The 24,077-nt window shown below is 39.5% G+C and overlaps 1 protein-coding gene across 3 annotated transcripts in view; it reads right to left on the reverse strand.

Annotated features, from left to right (window-relative positions):
• Positions 1-24,077, reverse strand: part of TMEM131L (transmembrane 131 like) — a 79,770-nt gene that overhangs the window by 27,709 nt on the left and 27,984 nt on the right. For 2 of the 3 annotated variants that reach the window (XM_058803632.1, XM_058803633.1), the window contains 12 exons: positions 17,972-18,043; positions 16,944-17,067; positions 15,786-15,902; positions 13,665-13,775; positions 7,828-7,905; positions 5,740-5,893; positions 3,883-3,941; positions 3,418-3,526; positions 2,351-2,456; positions 1,556-1,709; positions 756-926; positions 383-452 (listed from right to left, as the gene is read on the reverse strand). In XM_058803632.1, the coding sequence (XP_058659615.1) occupies positions 383-452; positions 756-926; positions 1,556-1,709; positions 2,351-2,456; positions 3,418-3,526; positions 3,883-3,941; positions 5,740-5,893; positions 7,828-7,905; positions 13,665-13,775; positions 15,786-15,902; positions 16,944-17,067; positions 17,972-18,043 (1,325 nt within the window). Of the gene's footprint in view, positions 1-382; positions 453-755; positions 927-1,555; positions 1,710-2,350; positions 2,457-3,417; positions 3,527-3,882; positions 3,942-5,739; positions 5,894-6,182; positions 6,347-7,827; positions 7,906-13,664; positions 13,776-15,785; positions 15,903-16,943; positions 17,068-17,971; positions 18,044-24,077 lie in introns of those variants that run through there. The other variant, XM_058803634.1, reaches the window with a different exon arrangement.

Below are 24,077 nucleotides of genomic sequence, written 5' to 3' on the forward strand. Positions count from 1 at the left end.
TTTCTAATAACTTGAGTTAGTGGACAGTTTTACCATTCTACTTCGACATGTCTCAAGAAAACACGTATGAAGAAAGAAAAGGGCAATACATCATCAATGAGAATTCATAGGAGAGTCTTAAATACTAAAATTAAAAAAAAAAATGTTTCAAGACAGAACAATAGCTTAGCACATGCTATGGAATTAGATGTCTGAAATAGTGCGCCGTGTACTCAGTTCCCTCAGCCATTTATATACTCCCAGGACATTTGTTTTTAAACAAATGTAAAACTAAGTACTTGCATGAACAATCTCAATATTCTCATTACAAGTCCTGCTAAATAAAATGAATTTTCTACAATAAAACCAGTCAGATGCCAAAAAAAGCCTTAGACAAACCTACCTGAATCAGACTTTCCCAAGTAGCACTGAATATCACAGTGGGCAATTGCTTCAAAATTAAGATCTCCCTGCTGGAAAAACAAAACAAAAACATGACAAAACAAGAGAACAAATTTCACTTTCTCAGTGCATAATTTCATAGAGTCAAATAAGAGAATTTTGAATTAAGATAATTAAGTGCCAAGAGAACAATAATTCCATTGCTGTTCAACTCTGGGGACTTAACCTCTCAATCTTCAGAACGGTCTAACAGAGTGGTCTGATAGTGAGCTTTTGTTTCAGGACTAAGAACAGATTTCTGGCCTGACAGACACTGCTGCAGCTGGGTTTGCAGTGCATAATAACAATTCAACACACACAGCTGAACACCATACCTTGGACACAGTCGAATATATCTGCAGAGGTATTTCGAACATCACTCCCACGTTTGTGGACAAACAAATACTAGAGAGCACATTTGTTACAGTGTCTTTCACATTGAGCTTCAAAGAAAAAACATTCCAGCAGCCTGGAGGTAGAGTCAGAGGTTCAGCAAAGTTCAGAATCTGAAAAGAATGAAACAACAGCTGAATTAAAATTACTACAGCACATTCTGACACAGCTGGTACCTTGAAAAATGCGAACTTTCTTGTCTTTTGTGTTTTTGCTGTTACTACATGGCCATATGAGCTCATACCTGATCCAAACAGTGCACGTACACAAATCTCAATATCAAACATAAGAAAAGCCATTTAGATGCCTATATCGTGTGCTTATTCCTAAACCAGATTTGCCTGATTTGAATCAAGCAGTTGTGCCAGTAAATCATTGGCTTTAAAGGTCATCTATGCAGTAAAGGCTTCCACTATGAAGAAATGCTGAATCCTAGAGAGCACAAACACACACATTCAACAATTCTGAGAACAAAGCAATGGTCTGTAATTTGATGCATCTGTAGCTGCAACTCAAATGAAGGAACAGTTGTCAATAAAACAATACAAAAGTAAGCTGGACAGTGAATAATGCCTCTTGAGACAGTAACCTAATAGTTACAGACGTACATAAACCTTTATTTTTAATGGATTCCAACCAGTTCTAAGAACACAAAGTTCTTCAAAGAACCCATTTTGTATGTCAAAAGTCCATATCTTTAAACCAAATACAAAACATTGTACAAAGAAGAAATTAAGCTTACCTTAACTAGGTTCTTTGTTTCTCTGGCTATGAAGACCTCATTCAATTCAATGCTGAAGTAAAAATTGTTTGTAAACCATATGGACCAATATCCTGAAGTATTATGATGTGGTTCTATATGAAACAGTGCTGCAGAAGGATCTACATCAAAATACCTATAAGTAAATACATCAAAAATACAAATACATCTGCTATTGTCCTTGAGTACACAAGTGGCCTACACAAGAGAAGATAACACAGCATTCGTGTATGATGGGGCTCTTCTAAGTTTTCCCAGAGAAGAACAAAATTATTTATTTGGGAATAATGATATATGAGAGTAAAAATTCACAAGAACCATGTAAAAGAGACATGCAAAGTATCTATCCCTCTTGTCATGCTATAGTACAACATTGCCCATTGCTTTATGATACAGCAGGCTGGATGAAATTAGCAAAAGATGACTGAAGCAGGAAAAGACTTCACATTTTTTCTAAGACTATCCAGCTTCTGCATTGCATTAAAAAAGATGCTGGAAATTTTATCATAGACTAAGCAACGTTTACATGATATAAGCTCCTAAAGCACATATTTTCACGGGCTCCTAAAATTCTTCTTGGGATAAAATACAGAATTACTGCTTTAAATTTGTGACATTTGGCAAATGGCATAGCAACAATAGGAAGAAGCCTCTTCACTGACCTTGGAATCAGAGTGACAAAGAAAGTTAACGTCATCTCTTAAAAGTAAGGCACAGTATTTCTATTATAGTATCAGTGCATGTTAACAAACAAACAAAAATCCACTGCCAACCTACCCTTCCATCACAGGACAGAAAAGACAGGCTTTGAGTGTTGTAGTGCCTTTCAAAAGATAGTTCTCGCTGTTGTCAGAATAAAGACTTTCACTGTCACAGGATGCAGCTGGGAAAGAGCAGACACGTGGAATACATCAGCCACAAGCATATCCAAAATTGTTTTCATGGGAAGATTTGCAAGAACACTAAAAAGGGCAACCTTTGCTGGTGCAATGCTCACACAGGTGAGTAAAATATCTAATTGTTTGAGTCCTAAGACTCAATTTTTTTCAGAGATCTCAAACCTTGCCATAAGAAATATTCATGAATGATAAACACCTTCAAAAATACACACACAATAAAGCTGTGAAGAGCAATTTTAACCACCTGTCATTGGCATAGCATTCTTACTAATCAGAGCACACTGCCTTCTTTCAACAAATGAAAAATTCCTCTGAAAAAGAGAATCACTTAACATAACAGTCCCTTCTTTCTTCTTATTCATCTATGTTTTCCCTAGGAAAACATGTCTCAATGTCATTATGAAAGCAGCCTGTTTCATTAATGTTTCAAGTCTGTACACTGCAGTCTAGTGGCCAGAACAGGAAGCAGGCTGGAGTCAGGAATGCTTAAATGCCAATCTCTGCTCTTTTACAAACATGTCTGGTTTCAGGCAAGTCTCTTCAATGGTCCTGCCAAGCAATGTCATAGAAAATGACCACCCAAGCACAATAGCCTTTTAGAAAACATATTTTAAACAGAAAAAAACCCACATAAACCATAAAAGGATGTTGAAAAAGTATATTCAATAATTATGCTTATTGTAAAGTCAGCTAACATTTCAGAAACTGGTTTTTGCCCCGTTTTCAAGTATGTATAGCTTAGAGCCTTCAACCAGCATAAGAAGAACCACATATACACAAAAAAGGGTGGAAACTATTAGCAAAAAGAATTCATCCCCTTTCTCAACAAAGTCTAGACAAGATGATTTTGAGATCTTTCAGGGTCTCTGCTGAAAAAAAACTACCCTTTTTTCAGCAATTAAATCCTGTTTAATCATATTATCTCCAAATATGGGTTACCTGTACCTTTACAAGAAATAGAAGCAACTTTTGTGAAGTTAGTAGATGATGAGGATAGCAGTACTGGCTCAAACTCCACAGGGGATGTGTATTTTTGTGACAACTGCCGTATGTCCTGCAGGAAGACAAGACAAGTTATTTTTATAGCAGTACTACCCTTATTAGTGCTGCAGCTCCTGTATTAGTCTATCTTCTTGTCAAATTTGCATGCCACCATCTGCCATTTTCTCTTATCTTCTAAATCAACACATGAATTTTTATTCAAGATAGCAGCTCTTACATATTAAAAAAAAAATAATCCATCACTGAACTACAACATGTCATCTCAAGGACCTACTAGACATTTGGGCACACTTTAAAACTTAGAAGTGTGACATTTGCCACCAGCAAAATCAATCTGCTATTAGAGAAAGCTAATTCCCTAATCAAATTCACCACCCTAAATTATGACTTCCTGAAGCCCACGATTACCTGTATATGCACCAGGCTGTTTCCAGAATGCATGATATACAGATCTACTGATGAATGACCTGTCCAAAGGAATAAACACCATGGTAAGATCACCAAGGACAGAAACACTTGTTTTGTCAGACACTCACAGGAGAAGCAATCCCAATTTAAAATTTAAAATCTTTGTGTGACAGATACCCTTGTAAAAAGGACGAACTGTTCACATCTTGAGCTGGCAAACATTCAAGAGAGAAATAAAAATGCTTTAAAATGCAAGCATCTCCAGGAAATGATGCAAAGTTGGATTCAGCACTTTGGGCTCAAATCAGGAATGGTCTATTACCCAGCAGGTAGCAAACTATTGCCTAAAGCAACAGGAGACAAGGGTAACACAGCTTTCACCTGCTGGTAAGGTGGTACTGCTATATTGGGGAACCACCTTTGGTCACTGGCACCTATGGTCCCATCCACAGGACAGTAGGAAGATGTAGAGGACCAAAAGAAGGGCAGCAGGACAGAGTAAGAGGTGACCATCATACTACAGTCCTTCCACAAGGGAGGTAACTAAGTTTTTGCCCTTGCTTATACTTGCATTAAATCAGTGTATGCAGGCTGACATGAAAGGACATTCTCCTGCCTGACCAGCCATGATTTCTAATAATGTGTGTGCTTTGCTCAGCTGCTTGAAAGCAAGACTGCAAGTGTGAGCTTCCAAAAGAGGGTTCAAGGTATTGATTATGAGCTCCACACACCCCACAGCTTCTCCTCTGCAGCCTTCCCAGCTGGTTAGTTCCCCTGTGCAGACCATGCCTACCTGCTGTCCCACCAACAGCTAATCCAAAAGGCTTATAGGACCAACCTCTAGCACAGACAGGACTTATAATTGCACTATATTTAACAGAAAACAGCCCTAAAAGATACTTCTAGTACTTTAACCATCAAAAGTGTTAACAGTGAGCACCCTTGACAGAACAGATGGGAACAATTTTCTACCAGCATTAGAATAAATGTACATCCACAACTCAACATAACAAAGCCATGGCATCTCACTGGCAGGGAAACTAGGTTTACAGTGGGTATTTCAGTTTCAGCTCTTGAAATACCACATCACAGAACAGGCATGAGGGAAACAGAACACTTCATAGATATTGTTTTGTGTATATTGTATCTATTGTTTTGTGACTAGATTTTGAAATGCATCTCTCAAAAGACAAAAAGATCATGTTCCACTTCAACAAGTATGTTAAAAAATATTATTTTAATCTGGATTCTTAAGCAGTTTCTCATTCTCCAATCAGAAAGGAAAAGTGGCAGAAATGTCTAAAAAAAGCTATTCTACTAGACTGCAAGGCTCTATAAATAATTTAAAATCCCCTGGATTTAGAGGATTTGCAGCATAAAGAAACTGCAAGGAGTTGATTGTTTTGCCTGTGGAATTCTAGCTTACAAGAACAAATGATGTGCACATCTGTATTATCTCATTACCCTACTTTCCATAATGGCCACTATCCCCAGTACCATATAAACCACTCTGCCTTCACAATCCCATTATGGTCAATTTAATTCATGGGAAACCAGAAATGCAGTTATAGAATTAAAAGGACCATGTCATCTTTCCACACTATTTAAACACGAGGGACTGAAGAATGAAAGAGATCTAGTTTACAACTTTACAACTGTTACCTTTATGAAGAAAACTGTTTATGATAACTCTGCCTGACACAAATTCTCTGCTAGCTGTGTTTAACTGAACTTACTTGGCTTCCCTTACTTGTGAAATTAAGTTGTCACTGAATTTGCCTCAATTTAGGATGTCAAATTACAAATTATGTATAAAACCAAGCTGAATTACACTTAACAGGTAGATTTAGGACTTACCTGAGGTCTTTGTTCTTTCCATTGCTACATAAACTATCAAAAGATTCTCCAGTAAGTATTGTCTGTGCTCCACAAAATCTTGCTGGGCATTTTCGACTCTTACTGTTAAGCTCATTTCTAGCAGCATTGGGTCATCAGACATAAAACAGCAACTCTGGAGTGAGACAAAGGGATATGGTGTGTGTGTGATGGGGGAAGAATAGAAAAAATTCATTACACTAATGAACTTTGAGAAATTAATCAAAGCTATTATCTAAGAGACAAGGTTTCCAGCACCAAAGTGCTGGCAAAACAAAAGTAATTAGGACCTTTGCTAAAATCTCAGCAGAAACCCAACACAGTGCAGGTACAAAGAGCACAGCAAAAACAAAGACAAAAACAACTAAAAAAGACACTGAACCTTGAGAGAATGCAAATTTATAAACTGTCTTAGTCAGTCTCACCTCAGGGACTGTAAAACAGTTTCCTTTGTTAAATCCTCTGCCTTCAATAAAATGTGCCATAAACAGACTGATGCATGTGTCTTAATGGTAGGAAGACAGTTCATGTTCACTGGTCTGTTTATAGTTAATTTTTCCAAATCCTGTGCTTTTGTCTCCATTTCTCACTGAAGTAATTTTAAAAAAACAAACATACATGTACAATTCTTAATAGAAAACACTGTTGTCTGGCTAGAATACTTCAGAAAAATACAAATAGGATTTTATTTCTGTCTGTAAGTAGTGGCTGCTGTTAACACAGCTAAGTCATAGCAACTACAAGGACACGGACACCATTTTGCAAAAAAAAAAATTAAAGTCAACAAAGCAAAATAGAACTAGACAACCAACAGTGAACAACATTAATTAGTCCTGCATCAAACCACAAAGGTCACTAAATTCAAACGACAAAGGTCACTAAAGGAGGACTAATTTGCTCAGGATGGAGGATTAGGAGGAGAAAACTGGCATGGGAAGTGCTCTCAGAAGTGCAGCAGAACACTTCCAACTCTTGAGATTTCAAGTGGCACAAGCAAGTACAGCAGGGGTGGGGAAGTGCCTGAGGATGAGATCACAGCTCACACAGCATCAGAGACCCCCAGCACTTGAACTAGCTGCCAGGAGCAGGAGATGGGCTGCCATGGAGACTGGGGCACAGGCGTGGTGCGCCCTAGGGAAGCTGAGAGCACAGGGCAGGAAGCTGCACTCCACACAGCCTCCCTAGGGAAGCTGAGAGCACAGGGCAGGAAGCTGCACTCCACAGAGGCTCCAGTGCTCAGGTACACCTCAAGCCCCTCAATGCGCTGCGCACCGCAAGAACCAAACGGGGAAGTGAAGCGGCTCAGGAATGCCACCATGTGCAACACGTGCTCCACACAGGAATACAGCTATGGAGCCTGGGCCTCATTGCTCAAACTCTTACAAATTTCCTCATTGCTCCTGGGGCACAAGGTGCCACTGGCCACAGTGCGGGGCCAGCTCCTCACCCACGGCGTGGGCACTGAGCAGCACCTGCCCATCCTGTGAGGACACCCAGAGACGGGAGGAGAACCCGGGAGGCACCGCCCAGGACACGAGACAACCTCCTCTCCTGAGGGCTCAGTGCTTTTGGAGAGGCTAACACACTCTGCTAACACACTAGCCCCTCCTCAGCTCTGCCCAGCTGCCCTCATGCTCCCCTGAGAAACAGCCCAGGCTTCAGCCTCTCAGCTCACTGATCACTTCTCACTGGGAACCAGACACTTGTGAAAAGTTTCTGGAGAAAAGAAATTACAGAACTCTAATCATTTTTGTGCCCCACGTCAGCAGTACAACACCTACCCATCAGAATGCTTAGCCTGTTGGAGTGGTTTTGGTTTGTTTTTATGTGAGGTTTATGGGGTGGTGGGTATAATTTTTCATCTCCTTCTCTTCTAAAGATTTTTGTGTGATATGTGTGACACTTAATTTGTATCAGAGAATACAATTTTATAAAAGCACAATTCCCCTTTAAACTGAGACACTGAAAACTACATTTTTGCTAAAAGTTCTACAGCTGTGGAAAGTGTCCCTCTAAGCTGGGCTTAAAATAAGAAGACTTACATAGATATAAAACAATAATAAAACATACCTTAACTTGCTGATATGTGTCATTAGGTAAACTGCATTCAAGCTGAACCCGTAATAGACTAGCATTCATAGTTTCTGTCTGTAAGAAAGAAAAGTGAAGAAAACATCAAACACATTGCTTCAAATATTATACAAATCCAATTCACATACCATAATTTATAAAGATAATAGGACTGCTTCCTCATATATGTAACATAGCAATCCTCATATATGTAACATAGCAATGTAAGGAATTTTTTTAATGAATACAATTACTCTGTACAATAGTTCAGCAATCAGTCTCTGAATCTCAACACTCCATCAATATCTACCTACTTATCAAACTATTATTACACTTGATTATTAAATATTTATACAGCATCTGCATGAGTACTCTTACAAATTTTCTTATACCAAAAAACCTGTATTCAACAGGGCCTTTGTGTGCAATATAAAAGCTTGTTTCCTTGTTTTCTGTGTATTTTCTTTGCTGATTGGACACTGAAATACAGTATCTAGGCCAAGGACATAATGCTTCTTGGATGTGGTCTGATACACAGGCTTCATGCCAAAATGGACAGACAGAAAATACTTGTTTTGCCTTTTTATTCACTAGAATAGGAAAAGAAAATAAAATAAAAGATGACATTGACTGTGGCAGTTTGTAAAGCACTCATAAATCTAATGGGGCAACAGCACTAACAAAGCCCAGTATAGTCCATGAAAGCTATCTGGAAATCTGCACTGCCAAATTACTGGCACAAGCTGCATAGCCAGTATATCTCAATTCTGAATTAAATTTAAAAAAAAAACAAAATAACAAAAAAAGCCAGAATCAGAATGGCAGACCTGTCACTCTGTCAGTGCCTTTCTTACAGCCAAATGTCAAGCTAATTTTGAGGCTAATGTGGAACCCCCACCCTCTGTTCTCTTGTGATACTGATATATCTGAGTAGGGTATCTGCAGGTTCAGGTTTTTGAAGGTGTTGATGAAACTGACTTTAAACAATTTCAATAATTTGATGGTGAAAAGCAAAACTGAAGAAATTTTTGAAGGTATCTAGCATCCTATTTCATGCCTTTTTAGTACAGGAAAAATAGGACAGGCACATGAGTAGAGAGATTCAGCACATGTGTGGCATTTCATGGGGTCCAGTTTTATAAAAGCACTGCCAAAAGGAAGCCAATATTTGCATTCCAAATTCAACAGGATTTCATACCAAAATGACTGAGGCTTCACACAAGAGGGCGACCTAGCCCCTGTAAATGTGGTTAGTGGCAACTCAAACACAGTCAAACACAGTCCCCAGCACAGCTTTCTGGGGGCTCAAACCCCTGCAACGTCTTTTCTTCTTTTACAGATGTTTTGTCTGTATCAAATTGTGAGAGCAGGAAAAAAAAAAAAAAAACCAAAAAAACAAACACATGGCTGCTAGTGGAGTTTTAACAAGGCAATAAAATTAAAACTTTGGAGGTCATTTTCTGATCAGATAAAACCTGATGCTTAAAGTTCCCTTTTCAGTGCTTCTTTGAAAAACACTACTGTCATTTAAAGTAACTTAAGACCCCACATCCATATTAAAAAAATCAGCTAGATTGTATTTTTCCAGTCTTTGTTTTTCTTGACCTGGCATAGATCTAAGATGAGAACTGCTGTCCTTAAAATTGAAGTTTCAAATGTACAGAGGGGGAAATAATGCTACTGGGGTATATTTGCTGTTGATCTGTTTTCTAAGAGAAATTTTTATTTCTTTGTGAGGCTATCTTCAGAACAGGAAATGGATTTGCATTTCTCTAAGGCAAACAATAATGCATAACTGATATGCCCAATATCTTACAGCACCAGCAGGATGGCTCTGAGTTAACCCTAAAGAGAAGATAATGCATCTGAGAAGGAAACACTGTCAGAGGCAGAGTTTCCAAACAGACAAATCCAGGACCATCTCCCAGCAGTGCAATCACTCCATTTATACTGTAAACACCACTGCTAATGAATCAGAGCAGAGAGCTGAGTTATGCAGCCAGTGCTTGCACCAGGGGCAAATTAAAAAGGAGAGGCACAGCAGGGAAATCTCAGAGAGAGCTCTGCAAAGCACTGCCACTTAATTACCTGGTGCCTCTATTTTGTATTAGGTACTCGGGCATACGTACTTGAATGTACACACATACTCAGCACCCACAAATCCTATATGAACAAAGACAACTGACAGAAACCACACAAATGGTCTCGAAGATTTTTGGATATATTCTTGCATCATTACCAGGACTGTAGAGTTCAAATCACTTCCTGGAGTTTGTCTACAGTCTCACTGAAAAAGAACAAACCTCCTCTTCTTCCTGTAGGCTGATCCCTCAAAGTTCCTGTCCTGGACAATCCCTGGCCCTAAAGTGGTATTTCTATTCTGAATGGTGTTAATAAGCTGTCCCTGTAATAATGATTCAGCAGAGTTTCATCAGTTTTTTGCAGGCAGTTATCAGGATAGCACACCAAGAAAGCTCTACTGTCTTCCTTCCTTCCCTCTCCACACCCAAGCACCACACTTGGACATGTTTGCTTCTATGATCCTCTGCCCACCAGAGCAAAACATAGCTTAAGGAGTGCTACATTTCTGCCAGTACTTGCAGTATTTCCCAAGCTGTCAGTTCATAAACTTTGACCTCCTCTGGGCAGTCAGCAAAGCGGTATCTGTGTGTCTCCTACGATAAGACCTTCCACCCTGCATGCCACTCCTCCCCTGACATTTCCACCATCCTGAACACAGCCAGGCAGTGATGTAGCTACCCTCTTAGTGCTGTCCAAATACTAAACAATGCCAAAAACCAGGCAACTATAGCAAAGACTACACCCAGAAGCTGCGTAAACAAAGATGACCTATATGGGCTGCACCATCTGTCACGGCTTAGTGGTAACTAGCCACTGCTGAGTGGCCACGTGGATGTACAACGGATTCACACTGTGGGACACCGCTCTTCTTCCTCCCAACAAGTGAGCCACAAACCCAGAAATCCTGGGATCCAGGAGCACAGGCAGAGCATGCCAATCCCAACCCTTCAAAAGCTCAAACGTTGAAAAGGGTCACAGAAAGATGGAGACATTCAACAGTAAGAAAGGCAAGTTTGCTTTTTTCTTTTCTTATTAAGCACAAAAGTTTCTGCTAAAAAATACGCGGGAACGAAGAAGAAAAAAGAAAGGCCCTTGTGCTTTGCCCATTAAAAGATAAAGACAACACACAAAATCCATGGGAGTTCATTTTCAACAAAAAATTCAAACACAAACCTGTCGCACATTGTATTTCCAATGGAAACATTACCGTAAACTTCCATCTGTAATCCCCAGGTATATGTTATATTTCCAACACAAACAGCCTATAGTGGCAGAATTTTTACCCATATTCCCTATTTACAATTCTGGCCTTGACCTTCAAAATAGTTTCAAATTGAAGAAGCTCCAAAAGGGGTGGTCAATTTGGTGAAGAAATGGACAGCCCATTACCAAAGATGCTACAGAGCATGGACACTTCAGCTTGACAAAGTGAAAGTTCTGATGCCACCTACAAACACTTCTAAGTGTCAGAAGCAGGATAAGTTACATAAATTAAATGTGCATCTCTATATATAAAATGGCCACAAAGCAATTTAAATTGGAAGTCAGGTGTAGGTTTCCAACCATCAAAGTAAGTATTTGGGGTAACAAGGCCTCCAGCAATTCTGGTAAGTCACTCTACCTAGCACATAATGGGACTAAATGATGTCAAAGATTTTTTGGCCTTGATGACCAAGGATGTCAATTAACAATTTAAACACAACCACCTTTAAAATAGAAGGCAAAATACAGACACACAGCATGGAGCGCTCTGTCTGAGGTTTCCAAGCAGTATAAGTGGACTTCAGAGGTAAGGACACCTTCCATGTTTCAAACTAAAAGCTGTCATGCAAGGTTAGAACTCAATCATCCCAAGGTGAAAAGGGATGTGCAAATGAGGCTCATGCTGTCCTGAATTTATTAAAATAGATATTTTATGTCAGTTAAAAATAAACAGGGGAAAAGAAATGTGCATATGACTAAGTGAGTATGACTGGTTTGTTTTAAATGCTTTTTCACGACAAGACTCCATTCTACGTGTAATAGTTATTCAGCTTGCCCTTGTGTAGTCACTCACTCAAACCTCATCAACCTCTCTTCCTTCCACATCTTCTGAGCTTAAAATATAAACTGGACAAAACATACCTTTTTTTAAATGAGATCTGGATGAGAATGTAAGGGAGATGAATTGAAAAAAGGCACTTCTGGAGAGGACAGCTAGCTGTAGAGAAACATTCTTCTGAGAGGAACTCAAACTCAAACCATAAACTCCTGTCCAATATTTAGATCTATAATCTTCAACAGCTGAGGAGCCCATCCCACTGCTGCTCAAATTGATAACATGCAGTGAAGAGTGTTACCTTAATTACAACACAGCACAGAAAAACTACACCCAGAGCTTGGAATATTGAGTCAATGCTCTCTCCCACCTCATGTCCTACAAGATTAGTGCCAGGTGGTATCATGCTGCACTGCTAAACATGACCTCAAACTTGTACTCCATACAAATAAAACATAGGATAATGTTTGTCATTCTACAGTGAGAAAAATGTCAAATGTAGCCCATAGCTCCTCCACTCTGGAATTCAGAATGAACTGTAAAAGAGCATGTATGCAACTTTCAGATTCTACCTGACAACAACCCATTGAGCTAGATATGAAGAAGCAGACATTAACAGCATAAAAAAAAAAACCCTTCTCAGTTCTACCTCTAGCACCCCAAATTACAAAACCTGAAGACTTTTGCTTCCTTTCCAAGAGTCTGTCTTTGTTTGTCCACAAGCAAGTGCAACTGTGCAACTACAGGGAAGAGACTGGTATGGAGGAAAAGAAAGGGAGAGAAAGAAACTGTGCACTAACATTGGATAGAGGTAAGATTGACCTAATATATACACAGCAGATTGAAAAATATAATCTGTGCTGGTGTTTTTTCTCAGAACAGAAGGCATCACAAAGGCAATTAACGCAGCTTACATTTAGATAAAGTATTACATTTTGTTACATGCTAAGGTATTCTAAGTATGTTTTTGGAAAAACAATGTCTGTGTATAATACAACAGGAAATCTGAAAGATCAGTTTTTCAGATTAGTTATTCACTTGAGAGGTTCTGTATGGACTGGAAGACTATGAAAATATCTGCAACTGCAACCAAATGACAGAAATCATTAAACTTCTTTCAACTCCAGTATTTACATCTCATAAATTCAGCTGGCTGTGCTCTCCAGAGCTCCTTTGCTCCCAGTAAGCAAAGCTGGTATCTTCAGCACTGGAGGGGAGGAGGGGCAGGAGGGGATGCTGCAGCCTGACTCCCAGCTCCCAGTCTCATCCATGCAGCACACCATGCTTTTTAACTGTGGCTAATTGTTGGTGTAACCCTGCTGGAAACTCGCATGGGGAACTGGCCAGAAGTGAAAAACAGAACAAACCAATACACCTTCCCATCCTTCTCAATTTTATGGTATAAAGTTAATTTTTTTGTTTAGGGCAGACCAATTCTCTAGTTCAGTCAGAGCAGAGCCTCACAAATAGTTTTGTCAGCACAGTTTAGAGGGTACCCCACCATAGGGGCACGAAGAACAACAAGTGTGAATAGTTTAAATGCCAAAGACTGTCTCATGAAGCAGCTATCACAGTAACCCTGCATCTTGCAATCTCTCTCCTGCGGTCACTGGTACTCGGATTTTTTGCTAATGTTCCTTGCATCCTCACAACCTGAGGTCAAAAATCTTTGTGGTTAAACAGACTTGGGTTTCTCCCCTCACAATGTATACTGTACCAGTGTGTGTGATGCCTGGATGTTCTGAATCTGTGGAAGCAGTAAGTAGGCATTTGCTAGCTGTACTTTAAGTTCTTCTGGAGAAGACACCAGACTTCCTGTTCCAAAAACCTGGTATTAAAAGAAAAAGGTCATTACATCAATATCTAGAATTTCAGTTTTAACAGCAGCTTCCAAAACTACATTGCTAATGACAACAATCTTCCCAAAAACAGATCAGTTTTTCACATTAAATTCTTTTAAAGGACAATAAACATAAAGTTCCAACGTAAAAAGTTATCATAGACATAATGGCACTTAAGAATCATCACTCATTCAGGCACTATTACAAAGACAAACAAAGTACTCACTAGCAGGACATCAGGTTATCTCAAAAACGAAGCACCTACATTCTCCTACTATTCTCCAGGCAATTACAATACATCTATCACCATTTAGGAAAGAGGAAATTTCTAAGAAAACTTTGTTACTAGTCCCACTGAATATTGAATTCAATGGCTCTGCCTTAAAAATTGAGTAAAATATTTTTTCATTATTTTGGTTTTTAAAGACTGCAGTTTTCAGAACATTGTAAGAGTTGTAATTTGGATGGCTCTACTGCATTTATATTTTGCTCCACCAAGATTAATTTATTGACAAGGAGATGCACAATAACTGAGGGGTGTGGAGCCAAGAGAGATCAAGGAGGCAGGGGATCATCAGGGGCTAACTAAAATTACTTTGGGCTTTTCACTTGTATGCATATATTTGTTGTTTTTTAAGAGGAAAAATCCACGTATTTTTAATTAAGAGGATAATAAAATGCATTTTATGCTCACTGAGGATCTCTGACTACAGATAGAAAATACCAAAACAAAAGGAATATGCCTTTTTTTCTTTTTAATTGAGGTATTTAGAATACAGTGGTGCCTTGTCTCCATTTGGGTGATTCTTCTGAACATACTCTCGAACAAATGCATTAGAAACATCAGATGTTTCAAAGCTTTGGGGCTCTCAAGAGCACTGTAACTGTGCATCAAACACTCAAGTCATGCCTCCTTTTGACTCCTAAACCTAATGTGAGCTGAAAACATGGACAGCTACTTGCTATGTCTCAGGTAGCTGGTGAAAATGTCCAGGAAAACCAGCCTGCTACTGATTTTTGCAGCAGTCCGACAGGAAACAAACTGATTTTGAGGAGGCACTGACAATTGCTTCCCTGCAACGTGTTGATAAAAGGCTGAGCTGACTGGGCAGTAAATTAAGGGCACAGAGAAGGGTGAGATGTCAAAAAGAAAAGGTCAATCACTCTAAAATGCACTTTTTCCTCATCCTTGATATGTTCCTGCCAAATGTGGCATTACCTCTAATAAATACTAGATAACTGCAACATTTGTATTAAAATCCCAAGTATTTCAACTGAACTTACCTAAGCTTTTATTTAAGGAGCTTTGTTTTCCAGTACAAGATCAAAGTATAGGAATGAAATAGTTTGATGATTGATTAAAACTGTCATTCTTTTTAAATCACTAATTTCAGAGTTAAGATTTTTCTTCAAAATAATAAAATCCAAGAATTGAGTATATAGTGTCCCTTAAAAATTTTTTAAAAGCTGAAGACCTTCTTAAATTCACCAGTTATTCAGAAAACAGACAGCTTTAAGGCACAAACATTACTTCAACTTTCATGTTTTATGGGCCTAAACCTCTAACCTTATGCTACATCCCCAATGTGTTTACATAAAATCCTGCAGAGTAGCTGAAAACCACCTTAAATAATTCCTTGTGGGTTTTTCCCAACAAATGTATTCCAGCACAGTGCAGTCTAGACTACACTAATATATGAAACCAATTAAACCATGATCTTTTAAGTACACACATACAAATACACTTGGTTTTACCACCTCAACTGGCCCCACTAACAGCAGTAAGTTTAACCACATACATGTATGTGATCATGACACTAGCATGATCTGGTAAAAGGGATGAATTGGGAACATTACCCCACCTGATCCGTATCAGGAATTCAATTAACTTTCAAAGTCCCTAAAATTATGAAAACCAATTTTTAAAACACAAGAAAATCCAAAACTCAAGCTAAAAATAAGAGCAGTTCCCTGATATGAAAAATAAGAGCAGTTACCTGATATGAAAGAACTCCATGAGATGAGGTATTTATAAATAATGAGCTTTCAATGCTGCCTTCTTCTGTGGGCAGGAAGAGTACTCTGAAAGATATCTTTCCCATGGCTGGAATCACCTGCAGAGAGCACAAAGAAGCTTGCTTGCTTGCTTGGTGCCAGTGATCACACACTCCCCACTCAGTCACAGGGCCCAGAGGACACTTCCACATGTACATCCCCATCTGCCAATCCCACTAAGCAGAACCTCAGCACTGAGAAGATTCATCTGTGTACAACTCTCAACTCTTACTACAAAGAGCTGAGATTACACAGCAGCCTGCCAAGTTATGGCTGGAGTTTCTCAGCTAGCATGGGGCCTCACCAGCCAAGGCTTCTTTTTGGATATTAACCCTGCAGCACGGACAGCCTGTGAATGCACACAGACACCTCCCCACACAGAGAGAGATGGCTATTGCAAAGTGAATCAGTGCCCCTGTGATACACAGGCAAATCAGCCAAGCTGAACTTGGGCAACACTCTCAGTAACTGTGGAATAACAATGACATTTATGTCTGCACAGTAATAGCCACTCAGCTATAGTAAAAGCAAAAATAAGATGAAAACATAATAAAACCCCTTTGCACATCAGCAGAGGATAAAAACTGGGCTTCATCCAATTGAGACCACAGCAATTCATTCTTAACATGCATTATATTGTTAAAAAAAATCAGAGTTGAAATAATGGTCTTAGATCATAAAGGCAATTATGCCCATTACTGCAATGCAAAATACATAAAACATTTCACTGCAGGTTTTTCTGACAAATATGCAAGACTGTTCAAAAGACTGAAAATTCAGGGCTGTAGAACACCCACATGCCTGTGGATTACTGCATAATGCTGCTTAAAGCAGAATGTGATTTAAACAGCCTCTCTAACACTGAAAAATTCTTCTCCTCCTCTGTTACTGTCAAACACATTTCCTACTGTAGGTTTTGGATGGCTTCTCCCAAACAAGTCTAAGTAGAAGTGAACAAAAAAACCACTAGCAAAACAGAAAAAGAGTTGGAGGTCCTACAAAAAAGCACAAAAACACAGAATGAAGAGCTCATGCCAGAGGAAGCAGGAAGGCTTGGCACTTGGCCATTACATACTTTCCAAAAGTAAATCAACACTCACCCGGCTATGAGCGGGAGACACATGAAACTGTCTAGTAGCTGTAAACACTGAATTGACTACAACATCTCTATCTCTACTAGGGTTGTAGGCATGCAGCATTTTAGCTCTGGGTATCCCCAGTAACCTAAAGCAGGAGAAAAAAAAAAAGATAAATGATTCACTTTATAAGCACATGAAAGGAACAACAGAGATTACCCTAAAACATGTTCATCTGCAACAGTTACCTACTTGTAATTTATCTCTGGAAACACACCAAACAAATTTTGCCTTTAGTATACAAAGGCAAATATGTAACACTGGGATGTGGGGTACACTTGGCCAAAACTCACTGGAGTAACTAGAAGTTTAAAAAAAAAAAAAAACCCTTACAAAGCACAAAGTTTTGGATAAAAATATTTAAATAACTGAAGTCTTGTTTTGTCAGCTAAAGCAATGATTGTCTTGAGGCTTTTGCTTTAGCTAGTACACCCTAAACCCCAACATCTCAGACATTCCTCCAGTGCATCCTCTGAAGTATTCCTTTTACTCACAAGGAGACTGTGTTTCTTTTTGGTTACTGAGAGATCAAAGTCTCATTATCACTTAAGAACAATTTTTAAAGTTTTCTTAAAAGACAACTAAGAAAAACCTCATTTATTCTACCAGTATGTTTTGCTTGGGACTGGATTTTGTTATCTGAATTAAGAGGCAAAAAACAAGTCCTTCCTCCACTAGAAAGGCAATCTTTCAAAAATGAACAACCAGCATGAAGCAATTATTTGACATCCATGCAGAATCACCTGAAATGTACATCCAGAATGTATTATATTGCCAATTATCTTTTCCTCCTTCTCAGAACTATGTTGATTTTAACTTACAAAACACTGCAAGGCAAGAAATGTACTTCCAGCTCTGTGGCAATTACTACTTCTCTGTTTTTCAGATAGTGGCATGATCCCAGCTAATGCTTTTTACCCAAATGGAGCCCAGTGTAGCTGTTCCTCCACACCTCATTATTAACCAAAATAACAATCATGTAGGATACTCACTGCATTCCAAAATGCAGAACTGATGGGTGAAAATGTAAGGCCTTCCCATTTGGAGGCATTTTTGCTGAGAAGCTGAAAAAAAGGGAAAAGAAGCCACAATTAATATTTAGTGGGCATGATGCTACAATCTGCAGGGAAGGAAGATACATTGCAGGCTCTTAACTCCTTCTATTCTGAAGCTTCCTTCCTTGCACAGGTCTCCACAGCCATGCTGGCACCTGTTTATGGGGCTGTGCAGTGGACTGCAGAGGGAAAACAACTGGGAAGAGTCCTGAGGAATGAAAATTACGTCAGCATGGAACAGATTACTCGCCAATTAAATATCTATGGAAGCACTGGGACAAGCCCACCTGAGAGATGTAGAGGTAGAGAAGTAAATAGCAGCTTGGGCAAAAGCAGAGATAGAAGAAGTGCTTATATAGCTGTAACTGTAATGTAAAAGCCAGCTTGCTTCTTCTATGCAGAACAGAATAAAAAATACTGTGAAGCACATATACCATCATCTTTCCTTTGCCCTACAAAAAGTCACAGTAAAGTTCCTATTAGTTCTAGGACATTTTTAGCTTATTTCAACATTACTCAATACTCTGTAACATAGAAATTCCATGATATCTTCATCATTTTCTCAATTAAAATTTGTCTTCCACAAGTCCCAAAAACCACAGTGATAAAAAACAAGCCTAGCATTTTTTATTTTATCTGCATACCCAGTGGCACCCTGTTAAAAGCTTCCCCAGAAGCAGTCTGCATGTTGAATAGCCAGAACCAGTTTCATCTTTACTGGATGATGCTAATAAGCATCCTAGCAAGGATGAGTCAAAGAAGGGAGAGATGGACTGTGGTCTCATTAGGTATCCAGCTGCTTTGCATAATTTGTGGTAGTACAGTCAATTGGTTCCCAATTTTAAAATGTAGTTCTGTGACATTACACCTTTAATATCTCTTACTGTGTACAAAATCCTGCTGTGATATTCTAAAGCAACAGACATCATAATTTATTACCAGTCAGGAAAAATAATACTTATTATTATGAAAACCCACAACTTTTATAAAAACATAGAATCATAGGATGGAGAGAATTCTCTCACTAGTGTAGCAGGCAGAATGCAATATATCCAAGTAGCATTCCTGAGGAGGTGCTAGTGACAGCCTCCTTCCAACCACCTTGTCTCTGCAGCAGCCCACTCTTGCTCCATTCCTAGAAACACTGCCACAGCCAGCACCTTCTTCCCCTTCCAAAATTCAGCCTCAGGTACATACTCAGAAGTTAAGTCTGAGTACTGTTGTAACACATACAAATTAAAATTACTATTGTAGTAAAAGCCACAGATTTGAGGAAGACATGTTTCTTAAAGGCCCTCAAATCCTTTTATTGTATGCATACACATGAACAGCAGAATAAAAGTTAAGCCACTGGTTAATGCACTACAATATGACCTGGAACCTCACCACAACATCTTACAGGTACTGCTGAAATACCTCTTCCCACCAGAAAAATCTTTCCTGACAACAGCAAGAAGTTGAGTGCTTCTCTCTGCCAATTCATGTAATTGGCAATAGCTCTCCAAGACTTGTCCTCCTTATGAGGAATTCTAGCAGCATCAGCTCTTTCCCTCTCAATTCTTGCTCTTTGCAATAGGTACCAAATGCACCAGCTGGGTGCAAATGCAGCAGTGGATGTTGGAGACTGCACTTAATTTGGTCTAGGTGAACATGGCCATGCTGTAGCACTGGCTCTTAAAAATGCACTGTATTGCTGTTCAGCCAACCTTCTACTAGTCAAAAAAAAAAGGGAAAATCCCTGTAAGAGTAGCAGCAGGAAGATCCCAGGGGTGCCATTTATTCCTTCTGGAGATGGCAGCCTGGACCTTGCATGGCTGAAGCCAAGACTCAGTTAATGACCTGTGCAGGTTCTGAGCAGGCTCCTGAGCACCGAGATAACTTTGGAGCATCCCTGCACACCGCTTGACCAGGAATGGTCCTGTGATTACAAGACATCCAGCTTCTGCTCTGCACCCCACAAAAGCTGCCAAGTCACTTCAAGCTCCAGCCTGGCCCAGAAAGCAGCACAGCCACATTCCTGTGGCACCATGCCCATCACCCAGCCCACCGTCCAGCTCCAGGGCAGCTGCACCATTCATCAGAGGCCCCAAAGCAGTGCCAAAACATAACCTGAGAGCTGAGTTTCTTCAACAACAGAACTGGTAGAAAGAGAACTACCACTGCTTTGGGTTGGGTTTTTTTCCCCTCAAGGGAAAAGATGACAGGTTGGAATAATGGGAACAGGCAGGAGAACATTCTGCTCATGACAATCGAACAACTAGGACGTGCTTTGAAGTGCACCACTGTACAGAGAAAGAGACAGGCCCATCTACATTAGAAGTGCACTTCTCCAGTTTCTGTCTCTAAAAGGCAGCTGGAAGCTGGCAGAACACCATTCTGCATCCCCATGTTCCAAACACAATTCAGAGCTCTGTGGGGAATCTGACACTGAAATAAACACCAAGGCAATTTACTTAGACATTTAAAATTTGAAGTCACTTCTAACAAAAAAAAACCTACTTTTTTTTCTCTAAGAACATCATCTTACCAATAGATTCACCTCAAATTATGCCCAAAATTGCTCTTTTAACTACAGATGATGTGTCCAAAAAAAGTACATGGATCCTTTCATGAAAATGTCACAGGCTTGGGAGAGACAGAAATATCTGCCTAAGAATGGAAGTCTTGAAACAACAAGTGTGGAGAAACAGGCCTCTTCACAACAGAAAAGGTCCAGTTTCCAGTTTTACTCTTTCAGTGCTTTAAAAATCTGCTAGCATCCCATTCAGCATGTCATCTAACAAAGCTGGTCCCCATGTTCCATGGCATCTCTTTTTGGCAGACCAGTTGAACAGCATCTTCTGAATGGCAGATTTTGATAGAGCAGTTCAATTCCAACATTTCAGAGGATACTTTTAAGCATGAGTGAACTGGAGGAGGAAGAAACAGAGGAGGGCAAGGAAATTCTTGGCAATTACTTTGAACGGTCGGTATGCATCAAAATTCTAGTTTAAATGGTGCTATTATCAATTCCCAGCCCACCAGTGCAATGCCCCTCTTCCTCTCCATCCACACAATATATCTAAAACCCTGACACCCTGAACTATCCATTTCCAGGAAAAAAGAGTAAGAAAAACTGAGGAGGGCACCATATGGTCACCCAGAGCACCAGGAGGCTCTGGGGACAGGTTCTGGCAGGAAAGGTGAGGGTGAGCCCACAAAAACTTCAGGTCATCACCCTCGCTTGCAGAAAACACCCAGGAGAGAGAGAGAAATCCAAATGTGCACACAACCATCAGGAATGCCTACCAGGGAGAAAGGTGGACATGGAACTGAAAAAAGTGGGCTGGAGGGGAGGTAGGGTAAGGAAGAGGGGTGACACCAGGGGAGAAGAGCAGGATGGAGGAATGCAAGCACCATTAATCACTTGTGCAAGCAGAGGAACACATAACTCTAGGGCAGCATTTTTGGGGGAATTTTTTTGTTGTTTTTTAAAAGGTGCATGAGCTGTAAAATGTTAAGCTACCATATTCCCTCCACTAAGAAGCCCCAGAGGTGTTTGAACATGGAGAAGCTCCAGCCTTTCACAGTGTTTCTTGATTCAGGAAAGAACGTTTTGGTGTCCTGTTGGTTTGGGACTATCAAAAGGAGATGCTAATATAGGGATGCTGAGAGCACTGATAAATACAGCATTGATATTGTTTTGCCCTTGCTTCTTTCAGTTCTGTTAGGCTGTGATGTATTAAGTAAATACAGGTAAACAACCAGGTCAGTATTTACAGTCCCAAAGCCTAATATTTTTATGCAATGTATATTACAAACATTTGTTTAAAATAAGCAAAAGCCTTATGCTTCTCCCAAATTCCAACAGAAACAGATCTTTTTTCACAGGAGATTTGTTCCTATTTCACTGGTCAAAATCACAAGAGAAATATTTCTCCTAAAAAATCCAAACAAAAGAGCAGATCCATCTCAATAAATTGCTGGAGATTGCATTGGGGTTTTTTGTTTGTTTTGCCTTTATTTTAAATGTAATTTTAAAACTGAGTTAATTCATCTGATTATACACATAAAATACTCAATCTGCAGAATAAGCTGCATTTGACAAAAAGTGAAGGACATTTCCTGGAAGGACATTTATCCCAATGTTGCTTTTTTTTCTATTAGCTCTTTTATGTCTTCCTTGTATCTTTAATTCTTTAATTGATTACTTTATACTATCTTAGCATGCATATTATCTGATGATTCAGATAGGAACGTCTGTAGTTGAAAATAATCACAAATGCTACTTGGTTCCCTTTCTTCTTCCTTCCTTTTTGTATGCTTTGTTAACAGCACATGCTGAAAAAAGCAAGTCAGGGCAAGGCATTTTATTGTCAGGCCTTTTGCTTTATGGCTGTGGGGTTTTCTTGGAAGCAGCAGGCAAAAAGGACTGGATTCTTGAACACACAAGAGGTCCTTTTTGAGTGTATCTGTTTAGGCAGTACAGGTGGTTTATTTCTCAGTATATTGATAAAAGTAAAATTTTACTTATGTTGAGCATTTTAGCACTTTGCATGACCAGTGCAGTCATGTTAATGAACCCACAAGACGAGGTTTTGAGATGTGAAAGCATGTATGTATTGTACAGGAAAGTACTTTTTTTATGCAAGCTGAAATAGAGAAAATGAAATAAAACCTCTCTTTACTGACTAATTTTACATCAATTCCTCTAAACTACATGTGATAAAGAAAACACAGAATGGAACACATAGGGAAACAATCAAACACAGATACTTTTAATCATGCTGACTGCAGCTGATGCAAAAAAATTATTCTGACAAATGAAAAGAGGTAATTAAGGGGTAATAGATATAGAAATAGAAAAAGCAGCTGAATCAAAGTGTTATGCAGAGCTAATGCAAAGCTTTGGTTCATCATATCCCTAATCCCTCCCTTCTCTCAACTTCTCCTTTACCAAAGGTAGTAAAAGCAGCTATCAGTATTAGGAACATTACAGTGCAGCTCCTGAGAGACACACAGTGCCTTTGAAAGAGATCATGAAATTGTTTGGAAATACAAAATTAAAACTTGAGTTTACTATCAAGGCAACTCTGAACTCTGCCAAAACCAGAAACAGGAACGGTTTTTAAATTATGAATTTTTTGTAACCTTAACTTCCTTCCTAGAGACAGAAAGAGTCCTCAGAAACCAGGAAATTGTCCAGCTTGCAATAACCCTGCACTGCTCATGGCCAAGCTATACATGGTGTGTCCCTGTGGGGCTTTGGCACGTGGGGAAGAGCAGGCACACTTGCCACCCTCAGCTCCAGAGACTTACAGGACTTCTCCTGAAGCCCTGTACCAACCTGTGACAATACATGAATCATTCAGTCTCTCTAGATTTTTTTTACTTTTTAAAGAAAAAGAATGACCAAATGAGAATTTTGAATGCTGGAAACCTAGAGGTCCCAAAGGCTCCCTTATTTTTAGCACTGCATTTTTTAGGAAGACAGGGAGGACTGACTCACTGCTTCTGAATGCTTGGGATTTGTAACCCATCACTAGGAATTCACTTACATGCTTTACCAGAGAGCTGTGCTTCTTCTGGAAGAAATTTTCTTTTTTGACTGTGAGGGTAATGAGGCACTGCAACGCATTGCCCAGGGGAAGTTGTGGGTGCCCTGTCCCTGGAAGTGTTCAAAGCCAGGCTGGACAGGGGCTCTGAGCAATCCAGTCTAGTAGAACTGTCACTGCCACAGCAGGGATATTTGAAGTAGACTGAGGTCCCTTCTGGTCCATTCTATAATTCTGTAAGAAGGATGGTTGCCTTTATTTCCTATGAAGCACACTGCATGCATCAAGGACTGAATCCCAGACTGTGGAAAGCAGGAAAGGCCAAAACAGTGTTATCTGGCAACTAACATGTGCATGTATACCTGCTGTTTTGCATGTTTGTGCTACAGGAAAATAGGCAAGGACAGCTAAACCAGAAGAAACCAGTGAAATGGATGAGACAAGCTCTCTAAAAACAAATCCCATAATTTATGGCATAATTTAAGGAGGAAGGCAAGTCTATCAACATT

This window comes from Ammospiza caudacuta, chromosome 4, assembly GCF_027887145.1.
Source record: "Ammospiza caudacuta isolate bAmmCau1 chromosome 4, bAmmCau1.pri, whole genome shotgun sequence".
In the NCBI taxonomy this organism is placed as follows: domain Eukaryota; kingdom Metazoa; phylum Chordata; class Aves; order Passeriformes; family Passerellidae; genus Ammospiza; species Ammospiza caudacuta.